Raw genomic sequence first — 20,555 nt, forward strand, 5'->3', positions numbered from 1 at the left:
ATGAGGATGATGTTGATGATGATGATGATGATGTTTGTCCTTCATTGTTGAAGACCATGACTCTAGGGAGGTGAAACCATGACAAGCACATGAATTGGATTTGAGTGAGGGAGTGTTGTGCTAAGTCATCAACCTCTCTTTCTCCTCCAGAGCCATTTGAATTCAGTGGTCAGTTATGAATCAGGATGACTGGAGATGACCTTGGATGTGAGGTAATCAGGCTTAAGTGACTTGCACAAGGTCACACAGTTAACAGGTATCAGGTGTCTGAGGATGGATTTGAACTCCTGTCTTCCTGACTCCAAGGTCAGTGCTCTTCCAATCCAGGTTTCCAATGGATAAATGGACAAAGGATATGAACAGGACATTTTCAGAAGAAGACATCAAAGTTAACTTTAGTCTTATGGAAAATTGTACTAAATCACTATTATTAAAAGAAATATAAATTAAAACAATTGTTTTACACCTATCTGATTACCTAATATGACAGAAAGAGATAATGATAAATGTCAGAGGGAATATGGAAAGCTTGGGATGCTAATACACACTTTTGATGAAGTTATGAACTGATCTAATCATTCTGGAGAGTAATTTGGAATCATGTCCATACATATAAAACCTTTGATTCAGCAAATCCACTACTTGGTCTGTTTTCCAAAGAGACCAAAGTAGGAAGGATCTATTTGTATAGAAATATTTTTATCTCCGCTTTTTGTGGTAGCAAAGAATTAGAAACTGAGGGAATGCCCATTAGTAGGAGAATGACTGAACAAGTTGTGGTATATTAATATTATTATTATTATTGTTATTGTTATTATGGAATACTGTTGTGCTATGAAAATGAAACGAAGGATGCTTTTAGAAAAATCTTAGAAGATAGCAAAGTGAAGGGAGTAGAATCAGAACACTGTACAAAGTAGTAGCAATACTGTCCAATGATCAATTGTTATTGACTGAGCTATGGTCTCAGCAATACAATGATCCAAGACAGCTCTAAGGACTAATAATGAAAAATGCCATCCAGTTCAAGAAAAAGTAATGATTGAGTCTGAATAAATATTAAAGCATGCTATTTTTTTCTGTTTCTTTTTTTCTTTTTAGATCTGTTTCTTTCAAAACATGACTATTATGAAAATGTATTTTGATGATCACAAAGGTATAACTGATATCAAATTGCTTAGTGATTCAGGAAGGAGGGAGTAGGAGGAATGACAAAGAGAATTTAGATCCAAAAAAAAATTTATATGAATGGAAAAAAATTGTCTGGCTGTGTAATGGAGGGAAAACAAAATAGTAAAAGGAAAGAAAGCTGCCTATTTATATCCTTTGGCCATATATCAATTGGAGAGTGATATATCTGGATTTTTCCTTTCTTTATTCCCAAGTAATTCTGTTAGAGCTTCGAGTCTCACTACGCTGTTCATGAAGATAGAAAACTTGTGAATTCCACTTGATTCATGCCATCTGCCAAGTCTTATTGTCCTCTTTTTATATTGATTAATAATCATTCAATTTGAGGCAATTCCATTTAATAAAGCCTTAGGAGACAGAGTACCATTCTGAGAGCTGAGGACACAAAAAGGAAACACACAAACAAAATTAGTCCCTGCCTTCTGGGAGTCCACATTACATGGCAAATGGAAGACAAGGCACAAATAAAGAAGGAATATAACAGGCAATTTAAGTAAGGAAAGTTCACTAATAACTAAGAGAATGAGGAATATTTTTTTCCATTAGAGTTGGGACCCAAGGATTATCTGAGGGAAACCCAAGTTGGTAAAACAACCCAGGTGCCAAAGCTAAACCTGAGAAAAGACACTTCAATGGGAGGTTGCAAGACAAGGTTGGGTAGAACAGTGTCATGATAAAGGCAAAGTCTTTGAATCAGAGCAGTTTCAAGTAAATGGGCACATTTTATTTAATTTTAATTACATTTAATATTTATTTTTCTGGATTTGTGTCATCTCTCCACATAGAATGTGAGCTCCTGAAAAGCAAAGCTTGTTGATTGATTCACTCCTCCTAAAACTTTCTGGAATCCTGAGACCAAGCAGGACTATCAATGCAGTGTAATGGGAACCTCACATTGGATCAGGCTCAATGGTTTTCTTCTCTATCGGATTCCTGGAGCAATGCTAAAACTGGCTTATTTTCACTATCGTGTCCCCCTCATCTTCTGCTCTTGCTTCTCCTCTTGAATGCCTTCCCATGAAAACAAATGTGAGGATATGCAATGGGGGAAAGGGAAGAGAATAAGCATTTTTTCCTACTGTGTCCCATCATGCCACATGCTTTTCCAAATGTTACTTTATTTGTTATGGTGGCAAATTTTGCTGAGATTACCAGGAGGCCCTTGGTCATTATTGGATACAATGAGCCTATGTCTTTTGGCACCCCTTTATGGTAATACCTTCATTTTTTAAAAAAAAAAAAAAGAATTTTCAGGGTGACTAGGTGGTGCAGTGGATAGAGAGAGCACTGGCCCTGGAGTTAGGAGTACGTGAGTTCAAATCTGGCCTCAGTCACTTAATAATTACCTAGCTGTGTGGCCTTGGGCAAGCCACTTAACCCCATTGCCTTAAACCCCACCAAAAAATAAATAAAAAATAAAAATAAAAAAAAAAGACTTTTCATCTCAAAATTCAATCCAACAAGCATTTATTGGGCATTTCATGTAACTGGAGATACAAAAACAGTCATCTATTATGGAAAGAAACCTTCTTCTTGATGCTTCTTCCCTATGTGACTGTGCCCAAATTATTTGATTTTCAGAACTATAAAATGAGGGCACTTGACTCCCTAAGTCCCAACCCCTTCTTTGATGTATGGTAATATGGAACATTCCAAACACCAGACAACTTTAAATTTTCCTGCTCAAGTGTTGCCTTCTGTGGCCCAGTGGAGAAATGAGCTGGGAACAGATCTCAGCTTCACAGCTTTGGCAAGAAATTTTCCCAATTTAGGCCTGCTTCCTCAACTATAAATGAGGGGATTAGACTTGATGACCTCTAAATTGGCCTTCCAGAATTAGGAAGGACCCCAGTTGTCTCACCCCTGTATGATCATAATACCCAAGGTTACATGATTATAAACTAACCAATTTGAACTTAGAACTAGGACTTCATAATCCAAGTCAAATGCCTCTCCATTGCATCACAGGACCTCTGACCACTCTTTATATCCTTTACTAGATCTCCATCCCCTTTCTGATAACCTTAAAATCAGAAAACATCACAGAGTCCTCTCCATTCTTCTCTCTCCTTCGTTTCCCAGATCCTGTTTTTTTCCTTCTTGTTACTCTTTTATGTCTCTGACCAATTTTTCTGAATAATTAACTGGCTTCTCATGCTCCTTCTAACCCTTCAATGTGAATTGAAAGAATGTAAGATTTCTTAGTTTACTTTTATGTGAAGGCATTCCAATGGTGTGTTGGGCATTAACAATACAAAGATCAAGTTAGGAATAGTCCCTGCCCTCAAGGAGGTTACCATCTATACAAATGACACACATTCCTTTCATACTATTCTCCTAGAAGAATAAATAGACTTCTTAGGAAGGATAGGACTGATCTCCATCAAAATTATAGAGTCTGAAGACTGATGTTCTGCCAACTTCTCAAGCTCTTTTGGCAATGTTATAGGCCCATTCCTTCTATTCTCACAAACCTATTTCTAGTTCTGGAAAGCTACTGAAAACAATACTGTCGTTGTGGCCCATAGAATAGCTCATGGAATAACCTTGTCAATCAATTCTCCTGAATTCTACTCACCATCCATTAGACTCCTCAGACCAAAACACTCCTTCAGGTCCATGATGATTTAAATGACTTTTCCAAGAGACCACAGGCAATACTTACCTATATTATATATTTTGGATGCTGTCAGGCAATGGTTTATTCTGGGTTTCAGGGAGAAAAAAAGACCACAAAGCCAGTAGTGATGGCCATGATGGCAAAGATGATTGCTGACATGGCTGGATTATAGTGCTTCATTGTAATCACCCATCCTTACCTCCAAGAGAATGTAGTCTTTGCCTATATTCCTGTCAGGGCAAAGGAAATCTTATTGTCCTAGACTTAATACCTATTCAATATTCCCTTTTTCTAACTCCCTCTTAGCACAGTCTGTACTATATAGGAATTATTTCTGGAGTAATACAGTTCTTTCCAATGACAAGAAACTTGGGGATTTGGGGAATTTATACATTTGAAAAGAAAGAAACTTGCTGTATCCTCTAATGATGTCAAAAAGCAAGCAGATATTTTAGTTTGATCTTGCCCCCCAAATTGTATTTTTCCTCTTTCTTTTTGTATCTAGAGTATGACATGCCTTCATTAGTGGCATCCTGAGATGGATGGGTACCACCATTCTTTTATATCTCCTAGAGCTTAGACTATCGGTTTATTCATTTCCTAGAAATGCTAAGAAAGCAATATACACAATGAAGACAATAAAGTGAATGGAAAGAATGACACAAAGAACTATGAAAAGATAGACTTCCTTCTCCCCTACCCCTCTGAAGATCAATGAGCATAAAATATTGCTGATGTCATCATACTTTTTTAGTGTATTAATCAGTTTTCCACTTTTTACTTTCCTTTCTCTTTTTTCCCCTTAAAAAAAAGAAAGTTTTAGAAGGGAACAAAAATTAAGGTTCTCACTGACACCGAGCAAAGTCAAGGTATGATCAAGGAAGGAAACGGGGTACTGGTGCTTAGGGAGAAAGGTTCTCTAGCAGAAAATTGGCTACTCATAAATATTAGAGGAATAGCCAAAGAAAATACTTGAAGGACCTGGAATCTTTTCCCATCTCCAACTTCAGGTAGGAGATCTTCAAAAGCCATTACAACTGGAATATTGGTCCCAAGAAGACAATTCCTTCAGAGAGATACAAGGGAAGGAAGGAGTCATTTGATTGCAACAAAACATAGGATATGTTTTTTAGATCACTAAGCACACCTCCTCCAGAACTGCCCTCCTCATGTTGATAGAATGATGTAAGAAGACAGTGTTCTTGGGTCTGTGTGAAGTTAAGGACACCAAAATACTCCAGATCCTTCATGTAGAAAAATCACCACAAGTTTAGTATCTATCAGGAAAAACACATCAGCACCAATCTTGGGTAATTAAATATCCATTGTATAGGGGTACTTGTGCCCAAAGGATATATAGTTGACCTCCAACTTCTGAGGTAATGACAGGGAGACTCATAAAAAGAATTCCAGATACTTCCAGAAAAGAACAATGTTTTCGCTCTAAGCCAGGATCAGAGTAGTATAAGTTTTTTTGTGTGTTAAATATGACAAAAATAAATTTCCAGAATTCATTGTTTAAAAATCAACTTCAAATTAAAGATGGGAGGCTTTGACATGGATAAGTTTTTTGAGAGTCAGAGAGAATATGCTACAGAAAAGCATTCTCCTAGGCACATCCACTCAAGGTTTCCTATTTCTGATTGTGGTAAGTTCTTTCTCTTGCTCCCTGTCCTCATGAGCAAGGGACTGCACACCCACCTGACCTGTTCTGCTTGGTTTGGGTGAGAATAATGGGAGATGACATAGTCAGAGAGCCATCAGTCTGTTTGGCTTCACTGTCTCCTTTCTCTGATTGATCTTTCCCAGAAAGAAGTTCCTTCAAGTTCAAAAGTCAGCTTTGTGAAATACATAGCTGCCTATATGAAAACACCTGGCCCCAATTCAGTCTCCAAAGTAATGTCTCTAGGGGAGTTTGGGTTTGTGCAGAAGACCTAGATTAGCTTTTGTTTGTTGTTTGCTCTTCATTCTGAAAGAATAGGAGGTGATGCTATGACATGCCTATGAATTTAATTTGAGAGAGGGGGATGTTGTGTAAAGTCAAACTCATTTTCTCCTCCAGAGCCTTTTGGGTCCAGTGATCAGACATGCACCAGGATGACTAGAAATGACCCTGGGTGTCAGGCAATCAGGGTTAAATGACTTGCCCAAGGTCACAGTTAGTAAGTATCAAGGGTCTGAAGATGAATTTGAACTCAAGATCACCTGACTCCAGGGCCAGTGCTCTATCCACTGTGCTACCTATCTACCCCTTAGATTAGATAAGAAATAACAAAAAAAAGTTCAAAGAAAATGGAAAGTTTGTATTAACTAAATGCACAATGAAATAAGCAGAAGTAAGTGAACAATTCACAAAATGAGGACACTGATACAAATAATAATAACACTGGAAAGCAGCCAGACTCTGGGGAATTCTTGAGGACAATGTATTGGATTCCACTTCCATGCTTTCTGTAGAGGTAGAGGGCCAGATGGAGCTTCAGCATCAGACTGTTGTTTAGGGCATCAGATATGATCATTTTGTCAGTTTTTCTATACTGTATGATTTTTTGTCATGCATTTTTGTTGAAAGACAGGGATCTTGAGAGTCCTTTCCTGGAAATTTTCCCAGCCTGGGTTTTCCTCTCTGAGATGCTCAGGGTTTCCCCCTAATCTCATCTGAATTTACTGAATCTGAGACTTCTCATTCAGTCAATGAACTTGGCTGTACCTCAGAAAGGAGTCCCTAAATCTTTATTTTAGTTTAATACCTCCTCAGGGGTCTCCTTGATATCGATGCATCCTGATCTTTCAAAGATTAAGAGATTGGGCTTGCCTCCTTGCATCAGGAACTCTAATTCTTTTTTTCTTATTTTCTAAACTATGAACACTTGGTATGAGCTATTGAAGTCATGAATTTTACTACTGACTCCTTCTCTGGATTTTGTTTGCTGTGAAGTTATGAGGACCCCACTGCTAGTATTTGTTTTATGGAAACCAATTGGGTGAATTGGCCACATTAATTTTTTTTTTAATTTAAAACCTCTGGTAAGGGACAGTTAGGTGGCACAAAGGAATAAAGCACAGGGCCTGGAGTCAAGAGGACCTGAGTTCAAATCTAGCCTCAGACACTTAATAATTGCCTAGCTGTGTGACCTTGGGTAAGTTGCTCAACTCCAGTGTTCTAAATAAAATAAATAAATAAATAAAGTCTTGGGTAGTCTTGCAGGGTGCATTTTTAAATTTATTTTCCAATTGCATGCAAAGATAGTTTTCACCATTCTTCCTTTTACAAACTTTTGAGTTCCATATTTTTCTACTACCCTGCTCCGCCCTTCCCTCTCCCCTTGGAGACAATTCAATATAGATTTTACATGTATAATTCTTTTTCACATATAGCCATATTAATCATATTGTGAAAAAAAGAATTTGAATTAAGGGGGAAAAGACATTAGAAAGAAAAAAAACAGAACAATTTTAAAAAGTGAGCATAGTATGAATTTCTTTGCATTCAAAATTCTTAGTTTCCTTACTGGCTGTGGATGGCACTGACCTTAACAGGTCTCTCAGGATTATCCTTGATCCCTGAACTGCTGAGAGAAGTTGCTTCCATAGTAGCCTGATTATCTCACAATGTTTCTGTTTATGTGTACAATGGTCTCCTGGTACTAATTCATGCAAGTCTTTCCAAGCTTTTATGATTTCTTTTTCTTTTTTTTTAAGTTATTTTTAGGGATATTTTTGCAAGGCAATAGGGTTAAGTGGCTTGCCCAAGGCCACACAACTAGGTAATTATTAAGTGTCTGAAGCCGGATTTGAATTCAGGTACTCCTGACTCCAGGGTCGGTGCTCTATCCACTGTGCCACCTAGTTGCCCCTGCTCATGATTTCTTACAGAACAGTAGTACTCCATAACATTCATATATAATAGCTTGTTCAACCATTCTTCAATTGATGGGCATTATAAGAAATATTTCACAAAATTTCACAGACACATCTGTTACTTAACCTTTGCTTTACAATGTCTTTCTCCTTCCTAATTCCTTTAAATTAGATCCATTTTTACTTTTATTCTAAGACTAGAATTATGCTGAAACATAATATATTGTGCTCTATTCTTTTAGCTCTCAGTTTTGAATTTCTCTGTTTTGAATGTATTTAATGTAAACAACACATTGTAGGATTCTAGTTTTTAATCCACTCTGCTATCCCATTCACATTCACAGTTTAGATTATCAATTCTGCATTTCCCTCCATCCTATCTTCCCTTTCTTTGTCCTTTTTTCTCCCTTCTTATTCTTCCTCATTAATGTTTTGCTTCTAACTGCTACATCTCTCAATCTTCCCTCCCTTCTACCGGCCCCTTCCCTTTTCTTCTCCCTTTCCCTTTTTACTTTACTTTTAATTTTTCTTATTTGAACTTTAACTTTACTTTTGCTCTCCACTTCTTTTTTTATTAGCCTGACTTTCTTTCTTTCCCTTTCCTCCCTTCCCTATAGGATAGGATAAATTTCTAAGCCATTTGGAAATTTATGTTATTTCCCCCTTTGAACCTAATCTGTTGAGAGTAAGATTTACTCTGTACTCAGCTTTCCCTTCTTTCCTTTTACTATAATCAGTCCTTAGTGGTGTTATTTTTCCTCTAATGCTTTCTGCAAGTGTGTTCTTACAATTCTTTTTTAGTTATGTTTGTCTCTAAACATTTTAAAGCACCTACAATGCTAAACTGTACTGCAATTCTACAATGCTACACAATACAACATCAAAAGAGTCAAAAGGCAGTCCCTGCCCTCAAGAAGCTCACAGTCTAATGAGACAAATGACAAACAAGTATATACAAACCATAGACAAGATAATAGGAAAGTATTAAGTGAGACAAGGCAGTGAAATCAAAAGAGATTGTACTTCAACCCAGTCAGTGATCTGTCATTCCCATATTTTATATCATTGTTCAATAATTTTTTTCCAAGTGTAAATTTTTAACCTTTTATTTTTGAAATTTGGATTCTAAATTTTCTCTTTCACACTTTTTTTCCTCCCTCTTCCCTCAACTGTGAAGCAGTTTGATGTTGGCAATAACTTTGTAATCATGCAACACATATTTCCATATTTGTCCTTGTTATAAATGGCTTATAAATACATAGCCCAGAATGATTAAAATGGCTTTTATTAAGACATTTTAATGAAAGGACCACTTCTTTCTAAAAGAAAGAGGGGTCCCAAATCCCTAAAATGCTAGGTCTTATATCCACTTTGAAAGGCCTGTACCTCCCCCTTCTTGCCAATCATTGGCTGGGGTCACAATCTAATTGAAACATTTTCCCCAGCCCACAGGGGAGGAAACAGTAATCACCTTAGCATGTGAAGAGCCTAGGTTAACTCAGAACTGAGTGGCATAGACTTGATCTAATTTCAGGTTTTGATCAGGTGGAGGCTAAGTCTTTTGTCCCAGACTCACATACCTGCCCATAGACACCAGTGTAATGTAAACTAACAATCTTGCCTTCACATTCTTGTGGAAGCCAAACACCCCTATATTCCTTACATCATTCTGTAAAAGAAAATATACAACAAAAAAAATTAAAATTAAACTACATACATACATACATAGACATACATACAATAAAGCAAGAGAAAAAATAGTAGATTGTAATGTGCATTCCTACTCCATCAGTTCTTTCTTTGGAGGTGCATAGCAATTTTCTTTTTTATAAATTTATTTTTATTAAAGATATTATTTGAGTTTTACAATTTTCCCCCAATCGTGCTTCCCTCCCCGCCCCCACAGAAAGCACTCTGTCAGTCTTTTCTTTGTTTCCATGTTGTACCTTGATCCAAATTGGGTGTGATGAGAGAGAAATCATATCCTTAAAAAGAAGAGAAGTCTAAGAGGTAACAAGTTCAGACAATAAGATATCTGGTTTTTTTTTCTAAATTAAAGGGAATAGTCTTTGAACTTTGTTCAAACTCCACAGCTCCTTATCTGGATACAGATGGCACTCTCCTTTGCAGACAGCCCAAAATTGTTCCCGATTGTTGCACTGACGGAATGAGCAAGTCCTTCAAGGTTGAACATCACTCCCATGTTGCTGTTAGGGTGTACAGTGCTTTTCTGGTTCTGCTCATCTCACTCAGCATCACTTCATGCAAATCACTCCAGGTTTCCCTGAAATCCCGTCCCTCCTGGTTTCTAATAGAACAATAGTGTTCCATGACATACATATGCCATAGTGTGCTAAGCAATTCCCCAACTGAAGGACATTTACTGGATTTCCAATTCTTTGCCACCACAAACAGGGCTGCTATAAATATTTTTGTACAGCTAATGTTTTTACCCTTTTTCCTCATCTCTTCAGGGTATAAACCCAGTAATGGTATTGCTGGGGCAAAGGGTATGCACATTTTTGTTGCCCTTTGGGCATAGTTCCAAATAGCTCTCCAGAAGGGTTGGATGAGTTCACAGCTCCACCAACAGTGTAATAGTGTCCCAGATTTCCCACATCCCTTCCAACAATGATCATTATCCTTCCTGGTCATACTGGCCAATCTGAGAGGTGTGAGGTGGTACCTCAGAGAAGCTTTAATTTGCATTTCTCTAATGATTAATGATTTAGAGCATTTTTTCACATGGCTATGGATTGCTTTGATCTCCTCATCTGTAAATTGCCTTTGCATATCCTTTGACCATTTGTCAATTGGGGAATGGCTTTTTGTTTTAAAAATATGACTCAGTTCTCTGTATATTTTAGAAATGAGTCCTTTGTCAGAATCATTAGTTGTAAAGATTGTTTCCCAATTTACTACATTTCTTTTGATCTTGGTTACATTGGTTTTATCTGTGCAAAAGCTTTTTAATTTAATGTAATTGAAATCATCTAATTTGTTTTTGTTGATGTTCTCCAACTATTCCTGTCATAAATTGTTTCCCTTTCCATAGATCTGACAGGTAGACTAGTCCTTGATCTTCTAATTTGCTTATAGTATTATTTTTTATGTCTATGTCCTGTAACCATTTGGATCTTATCTTGGTAAAGGGTGTGAGGTGTTAGTCTAATCTAAGTTTCCTCCATACTAACTTCCAATTATCCCAGCAATTTTTATCAAAGAGGGAGTTTTTATCCCAATGGCTGGACTCTTTGGGTTTATCAAACAGCAGATTACTGTAATCATCTCCTGCTTTTACACCTAGTCTATTCCACTGGTCCACCACTCGATTTCTTAGCCAATACCAAACAGTTTTGATGACTGATGCTTTATAATATAATTTTAGATCAGGTAGGGATAAGCCACCTTCTTTTGCACTTTTTTCCATTAAGCTCCTGGCAATTCTTGACTTTTTATTTCTCCATATGAATTTACTTACAATTTTTTCTATCTCGTTAAAGTAATTTTTTGGACTTTTGATTGGTAGGGCACTAAACAGATAGTTTAGTTTGGGTAGAATTGTCATTTTTATTATATTAGCTCTCCCTATCCATGAGCTGTTGATATTTGCCCAGTTATTTAAATCTCATTTAATTTGTGTGAGAAGTGTTTTATAATTGTTTTCAAAAAGATTCTGAGTCTGTCTTGGCAAATAGACTCCCAAATATTTTATATTGTCTGAGGTTACTTTGAATGGGATTTCTCTTTCTAGCTCTTCATGCTGTTTCTTGCTAGACATATATAGAAAAGTTGAGGATTTATGAGGGTTTATTTTATAACCTGCAACTTTGCTAAAATTGTTGTTTCCAGTAGTTTTTTAGATGATTTCTTGGGATTCTCTAGGTAGACCATCATGTCATCTGCAAAGAGTGAGAGTTTTGTCTCTTTCTTCCCAATTCGAATTCTTTCAATTTCTTGTTCTTCTCTAATTGCTGATGCTAACATTTCTAATACAATATTGAATAATAGTGGTGATAATGGGCACCCTTGTTTCACCCCCTGATCTTATTGGGAATGCCTCTAGCCTCTCCCCATTGAATAAAATGCTTGTTGATGGTTTCAGATAGATACTGCTAATTATTTTAAGGAACAGTCCATTTATGCCTATACTCTCTAGTGTTTTTAATAGGAATGGATGCTCTATTTTGTCAAAAGCTTTTTCAGCATCTATTAATATGATCATATGATTTCTGATGGGTTTCTTCTTGATATAATTGAGTATACTAAGAGTTTTCCTAATATTGAACCAACCCTGCATTCCTGGAATAAATCCTACTTGATCACAATGTATTATCCTAGTGATGACTTATAATCGTTTTGCTAAGATTTTATTTAAGATTTTTGCATCTATATTCCTCAGGGAAATAGGTCTATAAATTTTCTTTCTCTGTTTTAACTCTTCCTGGTTTAGGTAACAGTACCATATTGGTTTCATAGAAAGAGTTAGGCAGAGTTCCATCTTTCCCTATTTTTCCAAGGAGTTTATATAGAATTGGAACCAATTGTTCCTTAAATGTTTGGTAGAATTCACTTGTGAATCCATCTGGCCCTGGAGATTTTTTTTTAGGGAGTTCAATAATGGCTTGTTGAATTTCTTTTCCTGAGATAGGGTTGTTCAAGTATTTAATCTCTTCTTCATTTAACCTGGGCAACTTATATTTTTATAAATATTCATCCATTTCACTTAGATTATCAAATTTATTGGCATACAGTTGGGCAAAATAATTTTGAATTATTACTTTAATTTCTTCCTCATTGGTGGTGAGTTCACCTTTTTCATTTATGATACTAGCTATTTGGTTTTCTTCTTTCTTTTTTTAATCAAATTGACCAGAGGTTTATCAATTTTATTGGTTTTTTCATAATACCAACTTTTGGTTTTATTTATTAATTCAATACTTTTTTTGCTTTCGATTTTATTAATTTCTTTTATTTTTAGAATTTCTGATTTGGTATTTAATTGGGGGGTTTTGATTTGTTCTGTCTCTAATTTTTTAGTTGCATGTTTAGTTCATTGATTTCCTCTTTCTCCAATTTATTTATTGTCCGGGGTCTTCTTCCCCGGACTCCCGAGTGAGCTCCTCAGTGGGCACTGCTTCAGGCGTCCCTGGTGTTTTCCCTCCCCCGGGGATCAGCGAGGAGGGACTCAGGCAGACACTTCTTCAGGAGGCATATGTTTTATTAGGTGCAGAGGGATCCCCCGAATAGCTCAGGGTGATGGCTAATATAGGGGGTTCGTTCTGGGCTGCCACCCCGATCCGCCCCGAGGGCAGGACCTACCACCCGATTGGAGCAATGGACACAGGCCAACCAGGTGAAGCCACTGCTCCCCTTAAGGAACCGTATCTTCTTTAGATTGGCCTGACCTCACTCTCGGGGAGGTCCTATCCACTCAGGCGGTCAGGGCCGACCCCCGACAAACTCCCCCTTTTTGTTTAACACAATTAGCGCCCCACCTGCTTATGGGGGGGGGCAGAGCACCCTGGCTCGGTTCGGTCAGTAATCATACAGGGGCTGCCCGAGCCCGGCGATGGCGTGGGCCTAGAAGGTCCGCCTTCAATGCCTCCAGAGAACGAGAAAAGATGAAGAACAATAGTTTCAGGATACATGGGAAAAAGAGACAAATCATAATAAACATTCCTACAGCCGGCAAGAAGGAAAACAACCATCTCAGGTGGAGGGCACCCGTAAACCATTTTAGAAAGGAGTCTTCTTGATCATCCCACTCAGCTCTGAAATGGGAGGAAATGTTGTTGAGCTGGGCTATCAGCATATCTAATTGGTGGATGTCATTGGAGGTGTTGTAGGCTAACATCGCCCCCTGTAATGCCTGTTTTACTCTACCCCAGTCTGATGGGAACTGTGACATATTTACAGGCAAATTAAGCACACAGAGAGGCTGATACTTATAATGGCATTGAAGTTTCATGTACCCTGCCATAAGGGCCAGTCTATCCCCTAACCAGAGGACTGTTGTTTCCAATGCTCCTATTTGCTTCTGTAGAAGGGAGTCAACATGTTGCTGGTAATGCCAGAGGGAGACCTGGTTTGTTATGAATGTTTGGATAGTAGAAGCTAACATAGTCACCTCACTCTCTAGTTCCTGGATCTGCCATTCCTCATACATCTCAATAGCCAAGTTCACCAAACTCAAAGCATCCCCGATCCCATCCCTCCTGGTACGTAACAACTTTTCCCCCAACACTGCACGGTACAATTTTTTCACCAAAGAATCAGCGGGGGACAACGCAAAATCTTCTGCTTTGACAGGTAGGAGTTGGTAGGGAGGGGATACAGCTAGGAACACAGCATACCCAGTATGATTATACCGTAAAACATTTGTAAAAATCGGGTCAGTACAAGTGATGTTAAAAAGGGGTAAACCAGCGGACTCCCCCTTTAGTTGAATAGTCAAGTTAGCAGGGGGACAAAGAAGGAAGAGAGCGTCCGGAGGGGTGTGCGCGGTGGCGCTCAGCCGGTAGCACAAGCGGTCTGTGCCGTCCTTGGTTTGATGGCAAGAGATGTTAAGAGTCTTAAACACATTATACCATTGTTGGAATGAAAAGTCATGACAGGCATCGTCATTACGAGGGCATGGCCACAGGCGAAAAGAGGCGTTCACTCCTCCTAAGGCCACTCCTATTTTCCAGAGGTCGGGATGCATCTGTCCATACGGTAAGGCAACAGGAGTGGGAGAGGGTCTCATGGTGTACGTGGTGTGGTTCTGCTGTCCATCCCAAAACCATAACTCAGTGTTGTTAGGTAGCCCAAGTGGTCCTAGTCTTGGGATGCCCGTGGAGCAGGGTACCGTAGGTATGAATACTTGCGAACGGTGGCCTATTGGGCAGGGTGGTAGGGAATGTAAAGGCACTATGGAATTAGAATTCTCCGGAGGGTGCTGCTCAATGGCCATGAATGAAAGATTAACCGCAGCAGTATGGTTGTTCAGGTCCGGAATCGGCCTCGGAGTTTCTGTGCTGTTGTATGGCTCTAAGGGTATACAATGATTCTTAACAGAGGTTCCGTTATCTGGGGAAGAGGAGGTGTTCCCACCCGGCCATAGCCCGTGTGGAGGACGGGCTACCACACAAATAGGCGTGGTAATGGAGAGCAGGGTGAGGGGCTTCTTTAATGGTCTTTCCATCGGTATAGGTAATGTACCGTGTTCATGTAAGCCCAGCACAATGGTGGCGTTGCCATGCAACTTTAATGGCACTGTCTGGCTCCCCCATCCCATTATACGAAGGGACGGTACTCCCCTCGCAACAGCCCAATATGTCTCTCCTCGTTCATCAGCAGCCCTCCGTATAGGAGAGGTCAGATTGTACCACTTCCCACCCTTGCCCCAAGGAAGAGGGGTGGCGGGTTGCAATCCACATAGCAAACCCATGATACTTAGCCATACAGGAGCTTGTGTCTTCATAATTCTTCGTGTCCTGCTAGGTCGTTGCCTTCTTCTGCTCCGATATCTTTTCCTTCGTCTCTTCATAGGCCCTGGTCCATTTGACGGGCACCCAGCGTGTTCCCTCACCTGTTTGGAGACATAAGAATCCCTTTCCCCACACCTTAACCTGTGCAGGGCCGTGCCAACGACCCTCCTCATCTCTCCACCAAACTGTGGTCGGACTTTGCAAGTGTGCTTTTTTATCATGTTTTTGTGTTTGTTGTTCATCATGTTTTTGTGTTTGTTGTTCATGTTTTTGTGTCTGTGTTGATGTTGACAGCATCTGTTTCATGGCAGGGGTGATGCCTTGTTCATTATCAATCAAATAATTCCTAGTGAATACTGCTGTTGCTACCTGGGCTGCAGTGAGCCTACCACGCACTCCCCCTTTTTGTTTAATGAGAGTGCGCTTCAAGGATTGATTGGCACGCTCCACGATGGCTTGACCGGTGGGGTTGTAAGGGATACCGGTAACATGAGTGACACCGAATTGGTGGCAGAAGCGAGCAAAAGCAGAGGAGGTATAGGCCGGGCCGTTGTCGGTTTTTAACAACCGAGGTATCCCATGGGTGGCAAAGCAGTGAAGACAATGAGCTATCACATGGCGTACAGCCTCACCAGGCTGCAAAGTGGCCATAATAAAGTTAGAAAAAGTGTCCACAGTGACATGAATCAGGCTGGCCTGAAAGTGGGTGACATCCATCTGCCAAATGTCATTAGGGGCCAGGCCCCGGGGGTTGGTGGCACGTACAAGCGGGGCAGGGCGGAAAGGGACACAATGCCTGCATTGTCGGACAATGCGACGTGCCTCTTCCTTAGGAAGACCATAAAGCCGTGCAAGTGTTTTTGCTGGGAGATGAAATGTGTCATGAACAATAGAAGGATCTGCATACATGACTATCTCACTTTTGATATCAGGGTCAAGGAGAGCCGAGTCAGCTATGGCATTCCCTGAGTATATTGGGCCAGAAGTGGACACATGAGATCTGACATGTAAGACATAGAGGGGGTCAGAGCGGTGTAGGAGAGACCGTTGTGCTTGGTGTAAAAGATCTATGACTGCAGAATTGGACAAAGAAAGATCTGCTAGAGCTAACTGTTGCAATAAGACAAAGCAGTAATAGCTATCAGTGATTAAGTTAAAAGGCTCATAAGCACACAGTTCTAAGGCTATCACAATGGCCTGCAATTCATTCTTTTGAGCTGAGGTATATGGGGTTTGTAGCACCTTCAATATCTTCTTGTCTGGAATATAAATAGATGCTCTATGGTGTTTGGTAGCATCCGTAAAAACATTGACTCCCTGTACTGGCTGAGGAACTACAGGGTTGGAGGGATACTTCAAAGGGAGTTGCAACCATCCTCGTAATGAGGGAGGTGGATGACCCTGAGAAGTGGGATAAATAGACAATAACATGGCCCACTCCTCAGAGTTCTGTGCTAGATGAGTAAGTATTGCAGGATCCTCTTGGAGCAGTAATATAGGAATGGTACCAAAAATAGTGATTGCAGCTTCCGCTGCTTTCAAAAGGAGTTGTGCATCCACTTCAAACTTGGAGGATATAGACTTCATGGATTTAGATGAATGTACCCATTGTAAAGGACTGTAACTTGGAACACTACTCCGGCCTTACCCAATGAAGGATGACACACCAGAGTTACATAAACCGGAGCGGCTGGATCTAATCGGGCAACAGTTGATGTGGATGCTAAGTCCTGTATCTGAGTAACAGCTTTTATGGCTGCAGGGGTCCATGTACGAGGCGAGTTCAAATCAGATGAGCCTTTTAAAATATTATACAATGGATACATCATATCATTGGAAATAGGAACTACATTCCTCAGCCATTGGATTGAACCAATTAATTTCTGAAAGTCATTTAATGTAGAAACTTGAGCTGTATCAATCTTAGGAGATTTCTTCACTAAATCCTTGTATACCTGATGTCCTAAATATGTGTAGGGAGGTTCTGTTTGTATCTTTTCAGGGGCAACTTGTAACCCATATGCTGCTAGGGCTGAGGTAATCTTTTGTAAAATAAGCGAGACATCAGTCCGCTGGGATGCAGAAATTAATATGTCATCCATATAATGAATAATAATGGCTCTCGAGTGTTCTCGCCTAATGGGCATCAAAATCTGTGCAACATAAACCTGACATAGAGTGGGACTGTTTGCCATGCCTTGTGGAAGGACTTTAAACTGAAAACGCTGAGCAGGTTCTTGATAATTTACAGCAGGTACACTAAAGGCAAAGCGTTGTCTATCTACAGGGTTAAGGGGTATACTATAAAAACAATCCTTTATATCTATAACAGTTATGGGCCAAGTCTTTGGAATGGCAACTGGAGAAGGCAACCCAGGCTGGGTGGTACCCATAGGTTGTAGAGTGGCATTTACTTTTCTTAGATCTACTAACATTCTCCATTTCCCACTTTTCTTTTTGATTACAAAAACTGGGGAATTCCATGGGCTGGTGGATGGCTCTACTTGTCCAGCCGATAAAAGTCCTTGTACTATGTTAGCAAGGGCCTGTAATTTCTCTTTGGTGAGGGGCCACTGATCTACCCAAACCGGTTTGTCGGATCTCCACGTCAGTGGTATGGGTTGCGGCCCTCCAGTGACCCCTAGTGGTTTAAAGCTGTGTCTGTAGTCAGAGACAAGCCCAAATTTTGCAAAACATCCCTCCCCCATAGGGACATAGGAATAGTAAGTACCAAAGGGCGGAAAATCCCTGCTATATCATCACTTTTCCATTTTAGAAATCTTAGAGACTTTTTCGCCAAAGTTCCTCCTGAAACTCCCGTGATATCTTGGGGAGTTTTTGAAAGTTCCCAACAGGGCTGCCAATCTTTTGTGGATATGACCGAGACATCAGCACCTGTATCAATTAAACCTACAATCTCTCTTCCCTCCACTATAAGTGGTAAAGTGGGACGGTGGGCTGATATAGCCTGTGTCCATGCCACAAATGTGTCCTCATTGGTACACTCTCTCCAATCCTTATCTATCCAGGGGAGGGAAATAGCAAGAGCAACAGTCTCACCGCCTTTTAGTTCTATTGGATAATGGTGGGGATTTGTAACAGTTATAGAAGTCTGGCCTGGGCTTAGGAGCTGTGTGTGGACAATGACCTGGGGAGCGAGAGCAGTTCCAATCACTAAACGGTGGAAGTCCCTAGGGGAGGCTTTAACAGTAGTCGTAGTCCATGGGCTCAATTCTGTGCTCTCTGAGAGGGGAATAGTAACCGAGGGATTTAATAGGTCAGCCCTGGGGTCGGGCCCTCGGCTTCCCGACCCCTCTTCCCGTTTCCCTGCGGCCCATCATTGCTATACTTCTTATTTTTCTGTCTACAATGCTTTGCTATATGACCAGGTTTACCACAGACAAAGCACTTCATTGCACTCTTCTGGGAATTACGGCACTCAGCTTGAAAGTGACCGGCCTTCCCACAACGAAAACAGTTTCCTTTGCCCTTTGATCTAGGCACCAAGCTTGTGGTTTGTAAAGCATCAACGAGGAGGTTAATAGAGGTTTGGAGAGGATCCGGTGGGGGTTCCTCGTCTAGGGCCTTATCAATTATCTCCTCTAAGGAGGGGTCAGCAGGAAGAGTAGCTAGCAAGCCTTTTGAATGAGTTAGCCCTCCCTTTATCAACTGAATGATTAAGGGCTGTGCTGCATTTCCTGTCCCGAATTTCCCTTCCACAGTAGTCTGCACTCTGCTGATAAAATCTACAGCAGACTCCTTGGCTCTCTGTTTCAGCTGCTGCAGGGGAGTCGAGGCTGCTCGAGCCAGTTTGTTCAGGGCATTCAGTCCTGCTATCTGCACTGCCCTGACAATGGGTTCTGAAAGTTGTAATTGAGCCTCCACAGTGTTAAACTGGCCACATCCAGTGAGTTGATTAGTTACTAAATCAGAATTATTTGGGTCTATGATCTCAGCCTGTAGCCTGGCCTCTCTGCGCCAGTAGGCAGCCCAGGCGGTGTAATGTGATGACTCTAACACCGCTTGTAAAGTTTCATCCCAATCCATGGGGAGCCAGGCGGCAGTCTGAGTGTTAGAACTTATGAGCCGTTTTACATAGGCAGATCCTGGCCCATAATTATGGACTGCCTCTCTGAGATCTTTGATAAATTTGTACGGTATTGGGCGGCGAACTCTAACCTGTTGGCCGTTTTCTCTTTGCACAAATATTGGGTAAGCAGCTGCTGAGGAGGTAAGATAGTCTAGGTCTTCTTCCTCTACTTCCTCCCCATCCTCCAAAGCCTTATGAATGGCCTGCTGTAAACGAGTCCGGCGGGGTGCCTGTCTGGGGACGGTCGCCCCAGACCCTTCCTTTCCTGTTATCAGCACGTGGCTCCAGCCATCTGCACCCTGTCCACAGATCCCTTGCCATTCTGTATGTTTGCCCTTTTGTTCTAAAATCTTACTATCACTTTTTACCGGGGCAGGCGATCGACTCGCGGCAGCCAGTTCTTCCCAAGGGTATTTGGGGGCTGGTTCCCTCCGGTCATCAAGCCCCTCATCTGGGGGCGGGGGCCATTCAGGTTCCCCCAGTAATGAGGGTCCTGTTTGTGATTCTCCGGACACGGCTCCTTGTGGGGGCTGCGGGTCAAGGGCTGCAGCCACCACGGAGTAAATTACAAAGTCTGTGTCCGTTAGAAAGCCAGGTTTTTCTGTGTTGTAAGAGGACATTTGAGTTCCTACCACTCTCCACTTCTGAGGGTCAATGCCGGTGTGGGAGACCCAAGGAGAGACAACCAATATTTTTTCCACCCAATCCTTACATTCTTTTATACGGACTCTTATACCATGAGTCTTTACTAGTGCATGTACTTGACATGCTAATACTCCTGAATCCTCTGGCTGTAAATGCTTAGACATTCCTTTGCCCATCTTTACTCCCTCTAGGTGTCCCGTGGACCTAGGGTGTCTGCCTCTTCTGTTTTTACTTAAACAGGCTTACCTCACTCGGCGGGGTCTTCGGGTGTCCCTGTTCGGGGGCCAGTTCTGTCCGGGGTCTTCTTCCCCGGACTCCTGAGTGAGCTCCTCAGTGGGCACTGCTTCAGGCGTCCCTGGTGTTTTCCCTCCCCCGGGGATCAGCGAGGAGGGACTCAGGCAGACACTTCTTCAGGAGGCATATGTTTTATTAGGTGCAGAGGGATCCCCCGAATAGCTCAGGGTGATGGCTAATATAGGGGGTTCGTTCTGGGCTGCCACCCCGATCCGCCCCGAGGGCAGGACCTACCACCCGATTGGAGCAATGGACACAGGCCAACCAGGTGAAGCCACTGCTCCCCTTAAGGAACCGTATCTTCTTTAGATTGGCCTGACCTCACTCTCGGGGAGGTCCTATCCACTCAGGCGGTCAGGGCCGACCCCCGACAATTTATATA

The 20,555-nt window shown here is 41.0% G+C and overlaps 1 protein-coding gene across 2 annotated transcripts; it reads right to left on the minus strand.

Annotated features, from left to right (window-relative positions):
• Positions 1–12,788: 12,788 nt before the first annotated feature.
• Positions 12,789–20,555, minus strand: LOC141518864 (uncharacterized). 2 transcript variants are annotated; one of them, XM_074231232.1, is made up of 2 exons: positions 20,126–20,555; positions 12,789–15,245 (listed from the first exon to the last, which is right to left on the minus strand). In XM_074231232.1, exon 2 carries the CDS (start codon positions 15,201–15,203, stop codon positions 13,218–13,220), a length of 1,986 nt encoding a protein of 661 aa, XP_074087333.1. In that variant the 5' UTR covers positions 15,204–15,245; positions 20,126–20,555; the 3' UTR covers positions 12,789–13,217. The 2 variants fall into 2 exon arrangements, with proteins under 2 accessions (XP_074087333.1, XP_074087334.1); XM_074231233.1 differs by having other exon boundaries at positions 12,789–15,267.

This window comes from Macrotis lagotis, chromosome 3, assembly GCF_037893015.1.
Source record: "Macrotis lagotis isolate mMagLag1 chromosome 3, bilby.v1.9.chrom.fasta, whole genome shotgun sequence".
NCBI lineage: Eukaryota > Metazoa > Chordata > Mammalia > Peramelemorphia > Peramelidae > Macrotis > Macrotis lagotis.

Excerpts from the sequence above, each read along its gene's own strand:
- LOC141518864 (XM_074231232.1), bottom strand. The coding sequence starts at position 15,203 with ATGAAGAGACGAAGGAAAAGATATCGGAGCAGAAGAAGGCAACGACCT.